This window comes from Dermacentor variabilis, chromosome 8 (assembly GCF_050947875.1).
Source record: "Dermacentor variabilis isolate Ectoservices chromosome 8, ASM5094787v1, whole genome shotgun sequence".
NCBI lineage: Eukaryota > Metazoa > Arthropoda > Arachnida > Ixodida > Ixodidae > Dermacentor > Dermacentor variabilis.
This window is the reverse complement of record NC_134575.1, coordinates 21,907,518-21,922,861: the sequence shown is the minus strand read 5'-3', so window position 1 is coordinate 21,922,861 and position 15,344 is coordinate 21,907,518. Positions and strand designations below refer to the sequence as shown.

The 15,344-nt window shown below is 45.1% G+C and overlaps 1 protein-coding gene across 4 annotated transcripts in view; it reads right to left on the bottom strand.

The window, feature by feature from the left end:
• Window positions 1–14,257, bottom strand: part of LOC142590946 (uncharacterized) — a 29,413-nt gene extending 15,156 nt beyond the window's left edge. For 2 of the 4 annotated variants that reach the window (XR_012830283.1, XM_075703325.1), the window contains exons 1-2: window positions 14,079–14,257; window positions 5,852–5,965 (exon numbers count right to left, since the gene is read on the bottom strand). Coding sequence is in view for 1 of the 4 variants with exons in the window: in XM_075703325.1 (XP_075559440.1) it covers window positions 5,852–5,965; window positions 14,079–14,141 (177 nt within the window). In the remaining 3 variants the exon portion in view is untranslated. Of the gene's footprint in view, window positions 1–2,769; window positions 3,082–3,132; window positions 3,282–5,851; window positions 5,966–14,078 lie in introns of those variants that run through there. The other 2 variants (XR_012830282.1, XR_012830284.1) reach the window with 2 other exon arrangements.
• Window positions 14,258–15,344: the final 1,087 nt, after the last annotated feature.

Genomic DNA, 15,344 nt, shown 5'->3' with positions numbered 1-15,344 from the left:
TTGTACATCAGGGAATTCAGGCGCATGGACTCTCATTTAGAGCCACAAATACAATCCAAGCAGAGGAAGTCGCTATCGCCTCAGTGGCTACAGACCCACAATTCCAAGACATACTCACATACTCTCGAAGTTCCTGTGAACTCTACCTGGCAGGGTAAATCTATCCGCTAGTCAACAAAACTCCGACACTCTACATCAGGGACCGGGATCCCGCGTCAAAACAAATAATCTGGACTCCAGGCAATCAGGGCCTCCGAGGTAATGAAGCTGCACATGAAGCGGCCTGCGCTCTCAAGCCCCGGAATCATCCCTGTGCCCTAAACAGCCTGAATTTCCTACCCCTCTACTGCGGTATAGTGTTATCCGAGATTACTTCAACGAGTGGCGCCGGCTGTATCCCCCTCCGGCGAAAGACCTATTGAAAACAGAAAAAACGCATCCTATGCGCCTACAAACTAATACGTCGCTCTGCCAAGCTATAGTTAAACATTTTGATACAAAAGTCAATGGACAATTCCAGGACTGTAGTAATTTGGCAGATATATATCAAATGGTATGGGCCTGCCAACAGAATCCCAAGCTAAGCACTATTCTCCACCCCACTGGAGAGGACTGTGAGGCGACCCTGCTTAGGAGCTCCGGACTAGAGCATCAACGAGCTCTGGTCCATCGGACACGAGCGGTGGTTTCGACCAATGACGTCCCGGACACGGACGACACCTAGTTTAGTGAAGCTGATGAGCTCCACCCTATTTGTTGAATAAAAGTTTTCGCCACCAGCACCTTCTGAATAGGACGCGTTAGAACGCAGAGGGGAGGGACGGCGACCAATTATGCAAGACAAAAAGCACTACAACAACAGGGACCATTCACGAAAGAAAGAAGATCTTCACAATTAGAATAGTATTTTTCTGATTGCTTATCGCTTAATATACGAATCGCTTCGCTTGTAGGGAAGACTATTAAGATTTCTAAGTAAGGGTTACAAAGAATGCTAAGCGCTGTATGACATTTCGCCAGTGGGGAGTTGCTGGCCCAACTTTTTTATTACCGGTGCACTGAACTATGGCGGACGAAACGTAGCCCTCACGGATTCGCAGTTGGGACGCAGGCTAGAGCGTGTATGGTGCAATGCTCGAAACCACCCGGCCTTCCTAGAATACCCAACGCCTCCGCATCCCAGTGGCAAGCCGCTCTTTTCAGCACAGCTTTGGACGACCAGTGATACCTGATCGATAAGGCCAGCTGGATAGCAGCAGCAAATTTGGCCCGGGTCTGAGGGCTGCACCCTCTCGTGTTCATTACAAAACAAAACAACACAAACTTTTCTACTAATATTGCCACTATTTGGCGAAACAAGGTAGGCGTGGAAAACGCAAGCAGCGAGCCATTGTTTCAGCAACGATAGAGAGAAAGATTCTGAAGAGGAGGCACTGGCATGCACATGAGTGTGTCAGCGGGCCCTTTATTCGGGTAAAAGTGCACTACAAGAACAACGAAAGAGGAGAGATTGTCATATTGTGCGTGGCATTCTTTGGAATCGCATATTGTTTAAAAGCGAGCTGCTCTCGTTAAAATCGAGCTGTTCTGTTATCAAACTTACGATTGGGCAGAAAAAATCAAACCAAATTGCTCTAAAATGTAGTATATATGGGTGTTACTATTTATTTATTGAAGAGTTTTGCCACTTGGAACATGCGAACTGCACATATTTTCGACAACAGCAACGCGCCTGTGTTCATGGCGCTGTCGCAGTGCTAGAGTCACCGCCATATTGCTCGCTGCTCTTTTTCTGTATAATTTGAAAGCCTATTCATTTTCTTTTTCTTTTTCATTTCTGCGTGTTTATTTGGCCTTACATCTTTTTATTCGTCGTTAGTATAATATGTTCAAATGTTTTGTAGAACTTTTTATTTTCACAGTGGACACTCTAGGAAGCGTTTTGTTTTTGTTGGTCGAGTGACGGTTTTTTTTCTGTGTTTGTATGTGCGTGTAAAGTGGAGCCCACGCCACCGCCAAAGAAGAAAAGTGCCGCGCCTTCCACTTCATCTTCATATGCTACTGTATCCGACATATTTAAATCGTTAACCCCCCAAACTTAAACATGGTGCGGCTTCTATGGGGGCCAGGCCATCTTGGTATATTCTTTAATGAAATGGCAGACACACTTGCGGGGATGGTCCATCATCAATGTCCGTTATGCATACTTTGGCTTATGTCACGGCGGCTAGGTTTAGAAAATTTTCTTTTTTTTTTGGAAAGTTCACAGAACTGAAAATCCAAAGGTCGGAATTTAATCATTTGTCCTTTTCATGGAGCCATAAATGGTGTCCCACTCGTACATTAGAAATCTCTATAACAATATTGCGATGCCGCATGCTATCCATAAATTTTTACCTATCCAGGTCTATTCTCGCGCCGTCCCCTCTGCGCCCTATCTCCCTGGAACCCGAAAACTTCTACTATTATGCCGCCGGTATAGAAATCAGAGAAAGGAACTAGAGTGATCATTCCAAAAATTGGGTAATCAAAATATCCTCTCCATCGGGGTTTCTTCATTGGGCTTTAACCAAAGCAAAATCTGCGAGGCCATTTGCGACTATGTGACACAAGAAGGACACCCTGTTAATTCTCGACATCAATAATTCAAAAGATAATTGAATTGCTGATTGTGTGTTCGAAATTATTCTATTACCCCCAAAACACTAAATTGGCTGTTTATATTGTAGGAACCGCACGGTCCCTTAATCCACGCCAACAGGCGCGAGCTTATATATGCATGTTTTTTTGGTAATAAACGCCAATTGGCCGTCAGCGCTTGTCCTTGTCGCCTTACTACTGTCCCGTGTCCATTCTTGCACTGATTACATCAGCAAAGAATACCAACCAGCCCGTTTTCACACCTTGTTAGTCTGCGCTTGTATGTACGTGTTTCCCTCCTTGTGGTCGTCTGTTTGCGCTGTTACCCATATGTTTCAAGATAAACCAACTATACCCAAAAAAGTATTGATGAACTAACTAGAACCACGTTGGTGAACAAAATGACTTTACTGACGCTTGGGCGAAGAGACCGGCATTCGTCTGAGAAAGAGAGAGAGAATAAACATTTATTAGTACAAATCAGTAAGAAACAGGGCTTCTTCTTCACCGTGAGGGGTTGGTCTTCTGAGTCGAGGCAGGAATTGACCTTGGCTGCTTCCTTGGCTTGCTTCACCAACTTGCGCTGATACTCCACATCCGTGCCGCGAGCATGGTGTCCCACGCTTCGTGGCGGTCTTCATCTGCGATTGCATCTTCAGTTCATCGTGCTTGCATTCATTTCATTGGTTATTTGGTTTTGACAGGTTAGGACGCTGCATCACCATGTGACGAAGGTTGCCCGGTGCCCCACAGAACCGGAAAATGTATGGGATGTATCGGAATAGAGTTGGGTGCATTCTGTTCATTATAAAACCATGTATACCCGGCTACAAAACATTGCAGACTACGGGATCTCAGAAAACGTTCAATTCCAGAGCAGCCTGTAGCAGTAGCCAGTCAAACTGTATACGACATTGTTGTTAACATATTCTAGTCGAGGCCTGAAACCCAAATGCTAAGCTGCGTTGCGAGGCTGCGGATATATTCAGCTTATTCTCAGATTTCATGGTCCGTAATATTTTGCGGCCGAGTGTACATAGGCATTTGGAGACGCCGCAGACCGATTGTCTCTTTTGTGGCTAGTTTGGCGTACACCCTTCTTTCAGATTTGTGATGCCGCAGGATATCCATATACTAATTGAGAATATCATCGGACCACGTCAGCTTTCGGAATCCCTATGGCAGGAATGCCCGGCTTGAATGCCCGGCTTGTATGCGCCGCTTCGTTTATCCCCAGTGCCTCGTCGTCCACACGCCGTAGGTGTAGGGGACTGGCGTGCTTTTCGATATTTCTTGCAGGAATTTCGGGCCATTCGTGGATATTCTATATTGTTCGAAATTACGACACGCGGGCTGCCATATTGCGAGTCGTATTGATCATTGGACTACGCTGTATCACTATGTCATTCATTATTTCACTTCCATTTTATTTACAAATCATTCCAACATGCATGGCGAAAGTAATACAATAGAGCAGTTCCCAAAGTGAAAACAGCAATCGGAAAAAGAATTGAACAAACCGGAATAAGTATAAAACACTTCGAGACTGAAAAGTTACATAAATATTGTTAGGCAAGTAAACTTGTAACGGTGTAAGCGATAGAATATACGCTGATAAAATATATAATCGATTGTTACCTTGAGCACAAGTAACAGGATAAGAAAGAGTACAAAAGTGTTTGTAAAACATTCTGGTTATATTAAAAGCAGTGAAAAACTTTATACGAAAAGATCAGTGGCATATTGTTATGGGGAGAAGTGACGTTTTAAATAGATTGACGGGATATTTGCAACGCGTCCACTGGCATACAAGGCATGAAAGCTTGAAGGCAGTGCGCGCGACATCAGTGAGCGCCGTCGTCTCCCATACTGTCCCCAACTTGGTCTCTGGCAGTGCTTGGTAACAATATAAAATATATATTCAAAGCGGTGAACTGAAGAGAACGTGCGGTGTATGCAGTTTAATGTAGAGTAGGTGTGCTAGTTGGCAATTCTATAGAAGTAATTCCTTTTTTGAAGCATCTGCTTTAAAGTGAATCAATTACTTAAGACCTGTTGGTACGATGTTGCCGATGGAAGATACCGATACAGTATTTTTTGTTGTAAAGTTACTGAGCATTTGAAAAAGCATTTCCCAGAGTTGAAGCACAGTGTTCACTATATACGTAAACTGGGGTAATCGGCAGGGCCCTTCGTCCGTTGTCCAATACAATGAAAAACGAGTCATGTTGATGCCTGACTGAAGTGGTGAAATTGCACGTTCTAGATTAGCACTCACGTTGTTTAGCCTACTACACTGATCGTTTCTCACGTGTGTAATATAACAGCTTTTCAGTGTTGACTTATGATCGGAAAATTAGAGCTGCAAGAACATCCTGATATGACAAGCCATATATCGGGCAACGACGTGTCTATCGCACGTGTACACTAACATAACAAAATGCAGCGCTCTGGGCCTATGCCGAGAGTGGCAGAATTTTCAACGTTCTTAGTAAAAAAAGGAGTGAAATTCGCTAAAGGTAAGACGGATTCCGTGCAGACTGAACGCAGGGTTAAGTGAAAATTTCGGGCCCCTTCTGTTCGGACGATGGCGAGACGCAGTTTAACGTCAATACCAACGGAATTGTTCGAATAACCATATCGGGGTAACAAGGAGTTGTATGCCAACTGTTTTAGATTCTTTATGTAGATATGAACCATCAGACAAAGTTGCATCATTAGTTTAGCAAGCTATAGAAAACTTCAGTATCATCAGGATTCATTGTTTTCGGTGTGATTATGCTAAATTGAACCCAGCAGAAACATCATTCGCTGAAACTTAACCGTTACAACATGCTTTGTTAATAGCATTAAAAATTAAATTATGCGGTTTCACGTGCCAGAACCCCTTTCTGATTATGAGGCACGCCGTAGTGAATGACCCCGGCAATTCCGACCACCTGGGGATCGTTAACCTGCACCTAAATTCAAGTACAGGGGTGTTTTCGCATTTCGCCCGTATCGAAATGCGGCCGCCATAGCCGAGATTCGATCCCGCGACCTCGTGCTCAGTAGCCCAAAACCATAGCCACTGAGCAACCACGGCGGGTGTGTTAGTAAATATAACGCGCCATTAGCGCGTTGAGGTCTCACACGGCGACGTCATCGCAATAAACGCTGTGCCCGTGCTATAACCGAGATATAACCTACGAAATGAACATAAAATACATACCAGCAATGTTCGAAATATCTTTATTTTCCACAGCCACACTTCAAGCGTTCCGCAACCGAATATTTTGAGTAGTTGACTTGTCTTATCCCAAGCATCCGTATTGCCTTCGGGCAGCTGTGGTACAAAAACATTTAGTTGTCAGGGCTTCTATCGAAGTATTTTGGTAACAAGAAACATATCTGTCACTAAAAGGACTAGCAATTAAAAGACCTGAGGTTTTCATCATGACATTACGGCAACACACTGTAATACATCAAGAGAGCGCTTACTCGTAATTTTGACCTTATATACTTTATACAACCCATTACATAATATATAAAAATGAACTCTCAATATTTCAGTGATGAAATAACGTTTTGAGATGGCTAGATGAGGGCTCAGCTGGCAAGCCAGCCATGTTTTGCACACTTTTATTTGCATGTTTTCGGACGCTTTAAGGTGACCATAAAAAACTGTTATTTTCTCCTATGCCTCACGTCGCCTAAGTCATTGTTAGCTTTCGCTTCAGTGGTTTCATAACGAAAAAAATGTGGCTGCTCGCATGCGTTTAGAGTTTCGACTCCCGATTCATTACTGGCACTGTCCAGCGGTCACCTTAATTCTTCTGTATCCGGAGCGGCCGATGCAGGGAACCAAGTCATGACAACGTTGGGCCTGGGAAATTCTTCTTATTACTAAACGGAATAACATTGACAGTATATGCGCTTCCTCCGCTGCGATAAGAACCACATGCCCAGATACCTACGCCAGGCATAACGCCCTGTGGCGGGCCAGTCTCGCTTCAGCCGACCTTGTTTATGAGTCGGATGCTTGAAAGCAGCACATTAACAGTGCGCAAGCGCCCCGTCCCATGGCATCTTTTTCATATTTCGCGAGCTTTCGCGAGGAAAAAAGGATCACGTGAGGGATATCCTGTTGGAAACAACTTATTGGGAGGTTTCTAAAGGTGCTGTACAACTTTGGGTATCACACCTGAGGTCGGCAGTCAATACCTAAAAATTTCATTATTTAACCACAACTAATGCTTTAGTTAAGCGAAAAAGAAAAATAGCCTGAGTAACTCTAGGCCAGTCCCAGCATTATGCATTCGGTTTGACTCACGTGCGGAGTGGTTTTCATTTTTAAAACTTTGACTAGAGTTATGTGGGACACCCTGTATATCTGAAACCTCCCCGCCCTGGAATACGGATACATACTTTGAGAGTGACAGAAACTTCATAAAAAAAAGAGCACACTAGCTTAGGTAGCTCCTCGGCTTCGCAACGGGTGGTCCGCTCAGTCCAGTGGCCTTAGATGCCGTTCTCGCTCGGTTGACCAGGTTCAGCTGATTCTCCGGATCGGAACTGGACAGCGCTGCCTGCCATTGCCGTTAGGTGGGGTGTGTTATGGGTGTGAGCTGTGGTGTGCTTGCGCAAGCTCATACATTGTGGTAAAGCGTCGCGCATTGCTCACAGTGTGGAAATCGGAACTCATCATATTCATCGTACATATTTTGTGACTCGAAGTCAGCTCTCCAGTATCGCCCCTTTCAACCACGGACCAAATGTTCAATTAGTCGGGGACATGCGACCACCGCACCGTCATGCAAGCGACAAGGGGCACCTCATCTACCAGTGGATACCGGGTCACTGCGACATTTTGGCAAATCAGAATGCAGATGACACTGTCCGATTAACCTACGATGGTGCCCATATTACACCAATACCACTCTCAAGAACAGATACAGCCGCAAGTCTTCGCTCACTCGCACGCGAGCTTACGCAGACTCGGTGGTACACCGATGAATTCACGAACGCACGTCCCCACACATTGGATCCCTGTTTGCAACTGTGTCTTCCACCAGGGTTACTACGAGCGGAAGCAACGCTTCTGTGCCACCTGGGGCTCGGCGTGGCATTCACGAACTCGTATTCCTCCCGCATTGAAATGACCGACAGCCCTACTTGCGACACCTGCGGCTGACGAGAGACGATCGAGAACATCCCCGTTGCAATATGCCAAGAAAAGTGCTCGTGACCACGCTTGAAAAAATGGACAATCGCCTTTTCGTGGAAGAAAAAGTTGTAGAACAGTGGTCCAGACGGGTTTCGGCACTCAAGGCCTTAAGTGCTTTGCTGTTCGGGTGCATGTTCCTCGGGACCGGTCAGACGTGAATATGTGCTTGTATTTGTGTTGGGACTTTGTCAGTGCGCTGGTCTTCCGTACAGAATATCCAAGGCGCTTGAAGACTCAGCGTCACGCTATTGTGTGTTCTAGCCTTTCCTTCTGGCTTACCAGGTGGGCCTCTATAAGCTCTCGCGCATTGTCGTACACCCTTGTCTGCTCGAGGCCAAAAGTATCCGTTCCGGGTGGGAATCCGAGTGCTTGCTTACGCGCCTCGCTGATGAGCCGGTCGAATACGTACACTTCCTTATTCTGAAATTTAAGTATGGTGGCGAGTACGCAATGCATCTCACAATCAGAGCCTGCACTAGTAGCCTCAGGTCCTGATTATTGAGTCCTCTCTTCCTGTTGGTAAACCGTTGCATCATGCGCAAGTGCGGCCAGGTCGTATGTTGTATTTTGCGCCATACACACCTACTCTGAAGTTGTCTTACTGAGATAGGCTATATTAGTCTGTACTATATGTTAACCTGGCGTTCACTCTCGGTGAGTAGAAAGAGATAGGTTAAAGTTAGAAAATGATCAGGGAACTTAATTAGTTTTCTTTTTGGGCACAGAGTACTAAAATTATTCAAAAAGTATTCAGATTTTATTCATTAAAATGAAAATAAAAGAAACGGATGCTAACTGACACTTGTGACGGCTATTCATTTTTTCATAGCAGAAAAAACAATATAAAGATATATGTGGTAAGAAAATGAAGAGAAACTGAGACATAGGGCCAGAAATTCACATCACACAGTTCTATACGCCCATGCAAATATCAATATAAAAGGCAGATACAAGTCGCACCACAATGAGTTTGTGAACAGTCATGAACACACAAATGCGGCTGTGATGTAGAACTGCGATGAGCACATGGATAGATGAGGAATTAGGCGCAGTTCAATATTTTGCGCACAGAATACAAAAAAGTATAACGCATAATATACAAGCGCTAATAATTGCAAATAATAGAAGCAAGTTCTAGTTATATCGTGTGACTATTCCTTGCAGTATCTAGTACTTGGTAACGATGCCTGTGTCTTCGTAAGTGTCTTCAACCTCGCTCAGCTTCTCCCTGTGCTATTTTCGAAGGCCATAGGCCCAGTCATTTCGCTAGTGTAGCTCTCGTTCTAGCTGCCGTCTTTGCATGGCGTATATGGGGCATTCGAGGAATAGATGGCGAATATCCTAAGGTCGTGGCCAGGAGGAAGCCGAAGAAGAAGCGTGTTTTCTGCGATTAGGGAAATGTTTGGTCTAGTCTATCCCAAGGCGCAGTCGGTGAAATAGTGTCTTGGTACTTTTTGAAAATGCTACATCCAGCTGATCCCACAACTTTTGCATGCGAAGGTTGTCGGATCGTTCCCTAACTGCGGCAAGCTGCTTTTCTCATCCGCTGTCATTTCCATTAATTTATCGTTTCTTTATTTCATTTATTAAGCACAATTAAGCAATTTCTCCCTATGTTCTCCTTGGTGTCAGTGTTTGTTGGCTTCTTCTGATATGACTAATAAAAATCGGGGTCCTCGGTTAACCCCCTTTGTTTTCGTGTAAGTATATATATATATATTGCTCTCTTTCACGATCTGTCATTCATGTGGGAACGCAGCCACGCACTCTTAACATTGAGAATTCAAGTGCAACATAAAGGTGACTGACCAAGTCGAACGCCTTCTTAGCATCAATAAACAATAAACAAAGCAACAGCAATATTTCCACACCTAATGTTAGGGTCACCAAATATTACCAAGTCAAATATGCAGTTAGTCGAACATTTGTATTTCCTGAAACCAATCATTTGGTCTGGTAGACATCTGGATTCTATCAAGCATTGCAGTCTAATATCGATCACCTTTTCCATCACCCCAGAAACAACCGATTAAACTGACAGGGCTGAAGGACTGAAGAGACAGCTGCATTTCCCATGTTTCAGGAATGGTATCATGCCGGCAACCCTCGAACTCACAGGAACATCAGCTTCTTCCCACATCTTCTTGAAGATATGTAGCATGCCTGTTAGGCCTAGGTTTTTCAAGGTGCAATGCGGTATGTTGGGAGAGCCTGCCGCGCTTCATTGGCGTATCTTCGAGAGAGCATTCAGCAGTTCCTCTAGAGAGAACCGACTATCCAACTGAACATGGGTTAAATTGCAATCATCTTCAATCTGTTGCGGCACCGACAAGATAGATTCATCTTCAACTGAGACAGGCTGTGCGAAATTTACCATTGCTGCGCCGAATGTGTTCACAATTTCGCGTGCAGATGTACCAAGAGCTGCAGGCAGCCTTTTTGAGGCACCTCATCCCTGTTCCTAACCTTTGCACCAGAGTTGGCCATTCCATCTGTCACCCCATGCATGATTTTGGAGCTGTAGCAAGGCATTTAAGGGGAATAGATCGTGATACAGGAAGGCCAAGTGCATTTATTAACCTCGACATTTTTGGTAAGGGGGTGAAGGAGCCAAGTCATGTGTAGAATTCACGCCAACGCTGCGGTCCCAGTCTTCGCATGGCCCGACTACGTTTTCGGTATGCAGCTTGACTCTATTGATAATCTTCAAGCCATCCGAAAATACAAAAGCGTTGCTCTGATGTCCACCGAACTTCTCGGAGTCATTCAGACTCTACGTGGACAATGCAATGGATTTCCGGAAGAGTTGCGTATCGTGTGGCCCTGGAGTAATTGCTAATTACCGACGACATGAACGTGCGCAACTCTTTTATTTGATTCAGGACGTAGAATTTTATTCTCGAAATAGTCGCCAATTAGTAAGTTTAGTGACTCTAGGGGATCTTGCCTGATGCATAAGGGGATACGTTATGAGAATTGGTTAATGCCACTTCATCGTGTCTGATAGTCTGTGCACCACAAAATACTGCGCGTAAGGTCGGAGCAGGCTATAGTAAGATCAAGATGACTAGCATAATTGTAGCCTCTTAAAAGTGTAATTTATTCATAATTTAACACAACAACGCCGCATGCGTCTATAGCATTTTCAAAAAATCTGCCTCTTGAATGACTGTGCCTACTCTCTCAAATTCACGTTACGAATATTGAAGTCACCGCACCATGGGACCGGTCATTGAATTATTTGAAAGAAACGCGCGAAATTTGGCTAATTGATTCGCGATGCTGGTTGCATATCAACGCGAACAACCGTCACCAGGAGATTTGTGAACTAAAACTTACAAGCAACGAATTGAGGCACATCGGAGTCCGAGGTGAGGACAAGAGATGAAGGTAGACCACGTCTGACGCATAACATAGTTCGCTTAGAGCTCGGAGTTCGTGAAGATGAGTACAGTACATAGTTCCATAGTCGAAAATCGCGGTCTGCACCAGCTATGCTACGGCACACAACGGAGTACCTCTATTGCAAAACAAGATTCCTGAAGTCTGCAATCTTACATCGAATGCAATATGCAGTCCATTGAAATATGGTTGTGTTTAGAATGCAGTTGTCCAGCTGGCGAGCCACTATGCTGTGTTGTAAGCTACATCTGCAGCAGCAGCGGTTCTAAGAAAAGAACAGCGCTCACTGAAAGGCTGTCCGCCATAGGAAACGCCCGCTAAATTGCTATTAACGCAACAAAGACGAAAGGCACAACCATATGCTGTTTAGATAATTCCGTGAGACATGAGTGGGTGCTTGTGTCCTCAAAAGGATCAATGCCTGCTGAGACTCTTGTTGGCGGCCAAGAACACTTGGTGACCTCCTTCCTTGGCTGTCTTTCCCGCTCGGACTGCCTTCAATCTCCTGTATACCATTAGTCGCCATCGAATATGTTTTCTTGCGCTCTGCTCATTGTAATGGAGGAGCTGCTTTCACTTGGTTGACAGCATCCAAGTTCCGAGGAGCCGACCATTGCTTCGGGGTCTGACCTCGTAATATTTCTTCTTACCTGAATAATGAACCTGCTTGATGCTTGGAACATCCAGCGTATGCAGTTCCATGGTCTCTGTTGTAGTTGGCGCTCTTTGATTGACTGCTAGAGGTGTAGGCTTTATAATCATGCTCTCCAGCGAACATTCTGCATCGAACTTGGTCATCGCAGAACTTAGAAATATGGCCAAATTGATGAAAATTATAGCACCGAACTGCAGGTAATAAATATTCTTCTACTGAATGAATTGTGAATAAAAGTAGAACGCGTGTTGGCAAGGGTTTGTCAGCAAAAATTGTAGGATGACGGTCCCAAGTGCCTCTAGTTCCACTGATCCATCTTCTTGCTGGGGCCATCTGGTCTGCCTCTTGAGAGAATTGACGCTGTTATCTTGCAAGTACTAAAGTAGTTGGTCTTCAGCATTTTGACATGGTAGATGTCTTGTTTTTTCTAGATTGTTCGTGTACGATGGTGGTACGTACAGATCCACTACAAGGCCTGCAACAGTAGTCAACTCAAGCACTCTCGTATAGCCTAGGCCGCAAGAAAAGGCACATTTGAGGAAAAAAAACCTTCTCTTGTTGCAAGAAATTATTGTACCTTCTCTCCTGCCGTGGTAATAATCTTCCTAGCCAAAGTCTTCCAATTCACTTGCCAGAACGACCCTTCCGCATTATTTAGCTTGAAAATCACTGTTATTCCCGCTGGGCATGATTTCTTGTATGCCACCATGATGAAAGATTCGTCGACTTCCATGTTGCTGCATCACTGTACGGCTCGTGGTCGTCGCTACGCGCCCTCTTAGAAGAGCTCATCTCGAAGTCAGCATTCGTCGTCGCAGTCGGTTTGAAGTGGCCATTGCCAGCCGCCGGTACAGCGGGTGTTTGCTGTTCTGCGACATCATTCACCTCTCCACCTTCATCAGGCAAGCACTGGGAGTAACTGAGTCCGTTCTTCGTGAACTCCTTCGGTTGTCATGCGAGCCGCCGGTACGGCGTGAAGGCCTTCGACGAAATTTCGGCAACGGAGTGCCGAGTTCAAGGAAGCAGCTCACCAATTAAGATGAAAACGCGGGTCCTTGAGGAGCTTCCGTCCGGCGGTGGCACACTTCGTCTTCTCAGTATCCATCAGTATTCATGCGGCCTGTTATGTGTTTGAGTTATTTGGTTTGAATTTAATTTTGTTTTAACAACACGTTTGTGGAGATGGGTTTGCACTAGACTTACTCCACGAGCGATGGTCAGGAAAGGGCACGGCGCTCCCCCACTCCTCAACGCACAGAGGCCCTACAGTAAGGTTCGTCGACTCTCCGACACGGTGCAGAGGAGGCTCCATAGGCAGATCACCAATAGACACGCGTTTTTTCATCCAATGTACATGACATTGCGACAGTCACGGCGCTTGCGGGCAAAGGCTCACCGCTAGACTGATCGAGTACGCGCGCCCGCTGCGCTATGGCTACTGGGAAGCGGTCCACCTTGACGGACCTTAGGTCTACCAAGCGCGAGAACGAGAAGTCGCGGGGGCAAAGGTATTACATAACCAACTCCTTGCGGGCCTGCGAGCGTCTGCCGCGGCGATAAATCGCTTAGTGCAAGAGAGCTCGGGTGGAGAGGGCGCCCAGGGGCCGCCCCTCGAAAGGCCGATCAGGGCGCGTCCCGGTGACACTTGCTCGCGCGGCCATTGGACACCGGGACTAATAAGCGCGGTTTGCCCGAGAAATTAGCTCTCGCGTGCTAGCCGTGTCCGCCATGTTGTCGTTAACGGCGGCAGTTCCCAGATGGAGATCGAGCTAAGCACAACGCGTGAGCTGGGGGAAGAGGGCGGGAAGGCACCCTGATCCCCGCAAGTTCATGTTCGTTCACTTGCTTTTCGAAGTTAGTGTTTTTACATGGAAATATTCTCGTAAAGGCAAGAACATGCTAAATGAGAATAGCAATATGCATATAGTCAGGGCCACCTGCACCTAGTCAAGGAAGGTCGCAAGCTGCCGGAAGCTAAAACCAAAGCGACTTCCACTTTATTAGAAAACGCCTTATCACTGGTGATAAACACACTGCAGTGGCAAAGCGAGAAGGACTCTTAATGTCCTTGTGTGCCTTATTAGCGGTTTTCTTCCTTCTAAACAAAGCTTGCCTATTGAGACTTGTAGTCAGAGCGATGTCATATATGCATTCGAATGGTACAAAAATACGTACTTGTAGTAGTTCGTCTAGTAGTTGAAGGTCTTTTAACGGCATTTCGTCTCTCGAGACCCCCATATGGATTGGCACTGGCAAAACCACATGTTGGAGGGCCAATTTGTACCGCGAGTAAAGCGCAAAATACGACTAGAATAAATAAAATGCTTTTGCGGCCGACCATCTTCACAGCTCACAGGTTGAGAACCTTAATATTTAGAAGCATAAGTAGCACGTATTTATACCCTAGTGTTACAATGCACGTTGATAAAAAAAGGTTCCTTTTGATATTTGTATTTCTTTTTTCTGTGTCATTTTCGCTAGCGAAACAGCTCCACGATGAATAATTTACTTTTTCTAGATTGTCGAATGATGTATACATTAAGCGCTAAGGCCGTATGCTTGCACCGCTAACTGAGAAGAAATCGTTATGACGCAGTATATTCGCAAAAGAATATTTGCCGTAGCAGGCATAATTTCTTGAGCATCATATAGTGTTGCAAACGCCTTAGAATACAAAAGCGCTTACTGCAATAGTGCAGCGCATTATAATAGAAAATACTTTTTGCTATGCCGACAAAAATGAAAGTGGTGTATTGGCTTTTCACATTCTTGAAGTGTCTCTATGGAGCGGACCTGTATCCTTCTATTTAACTTCATAATGGCGTTATGCCAGGTGGCTAACCAAGATAAAAAAGAACTATTACGTACAACACAGCTGCTAATCTCACCGAACTTGTTCATGTGAAGTATACGAATGCACCGCGATTTCACTCTTTCAGGAGACATGCAACCATACATCGAAGGTTCCTGTAAGCCTCATCAAACTGCTCGCCTCCCTGGGCTGTGTGTACTTATTTGCCGCACCAATTTAAGCATTTACTTCCCTTTGTGTATTTCTTGCACCTTAGGTCTACAGTACGCTGCAAGATACTGCATGCTTGCACTTGAGCTCCACATGGGTGCCAGGCGTTGTGTGAATTTCGCAGAGTTTAGTCAATTTTTGGCTGATGCTAAAAGTAACTCGCGTTTTGTCGCCGTCCTCTGCACTAATGGCACCACCATCAGATAATTCACGGTGGTTCGCGACTCACCATTGAAGCACAGAACTCCCTGTGGCCACTAGTGCTTACAAAATCGATCGATTTGTCATAAATATGTTCAGTTTATTTACGTCTGCAGCAGGAGAGAGTTGTCTCATGAATCTTCAGTAGCGAAAAAATAAAGATGTTCAAGAAATAAATAATTGCTTAGAAAAGATCACCGCAATCTTTATTATTCTAT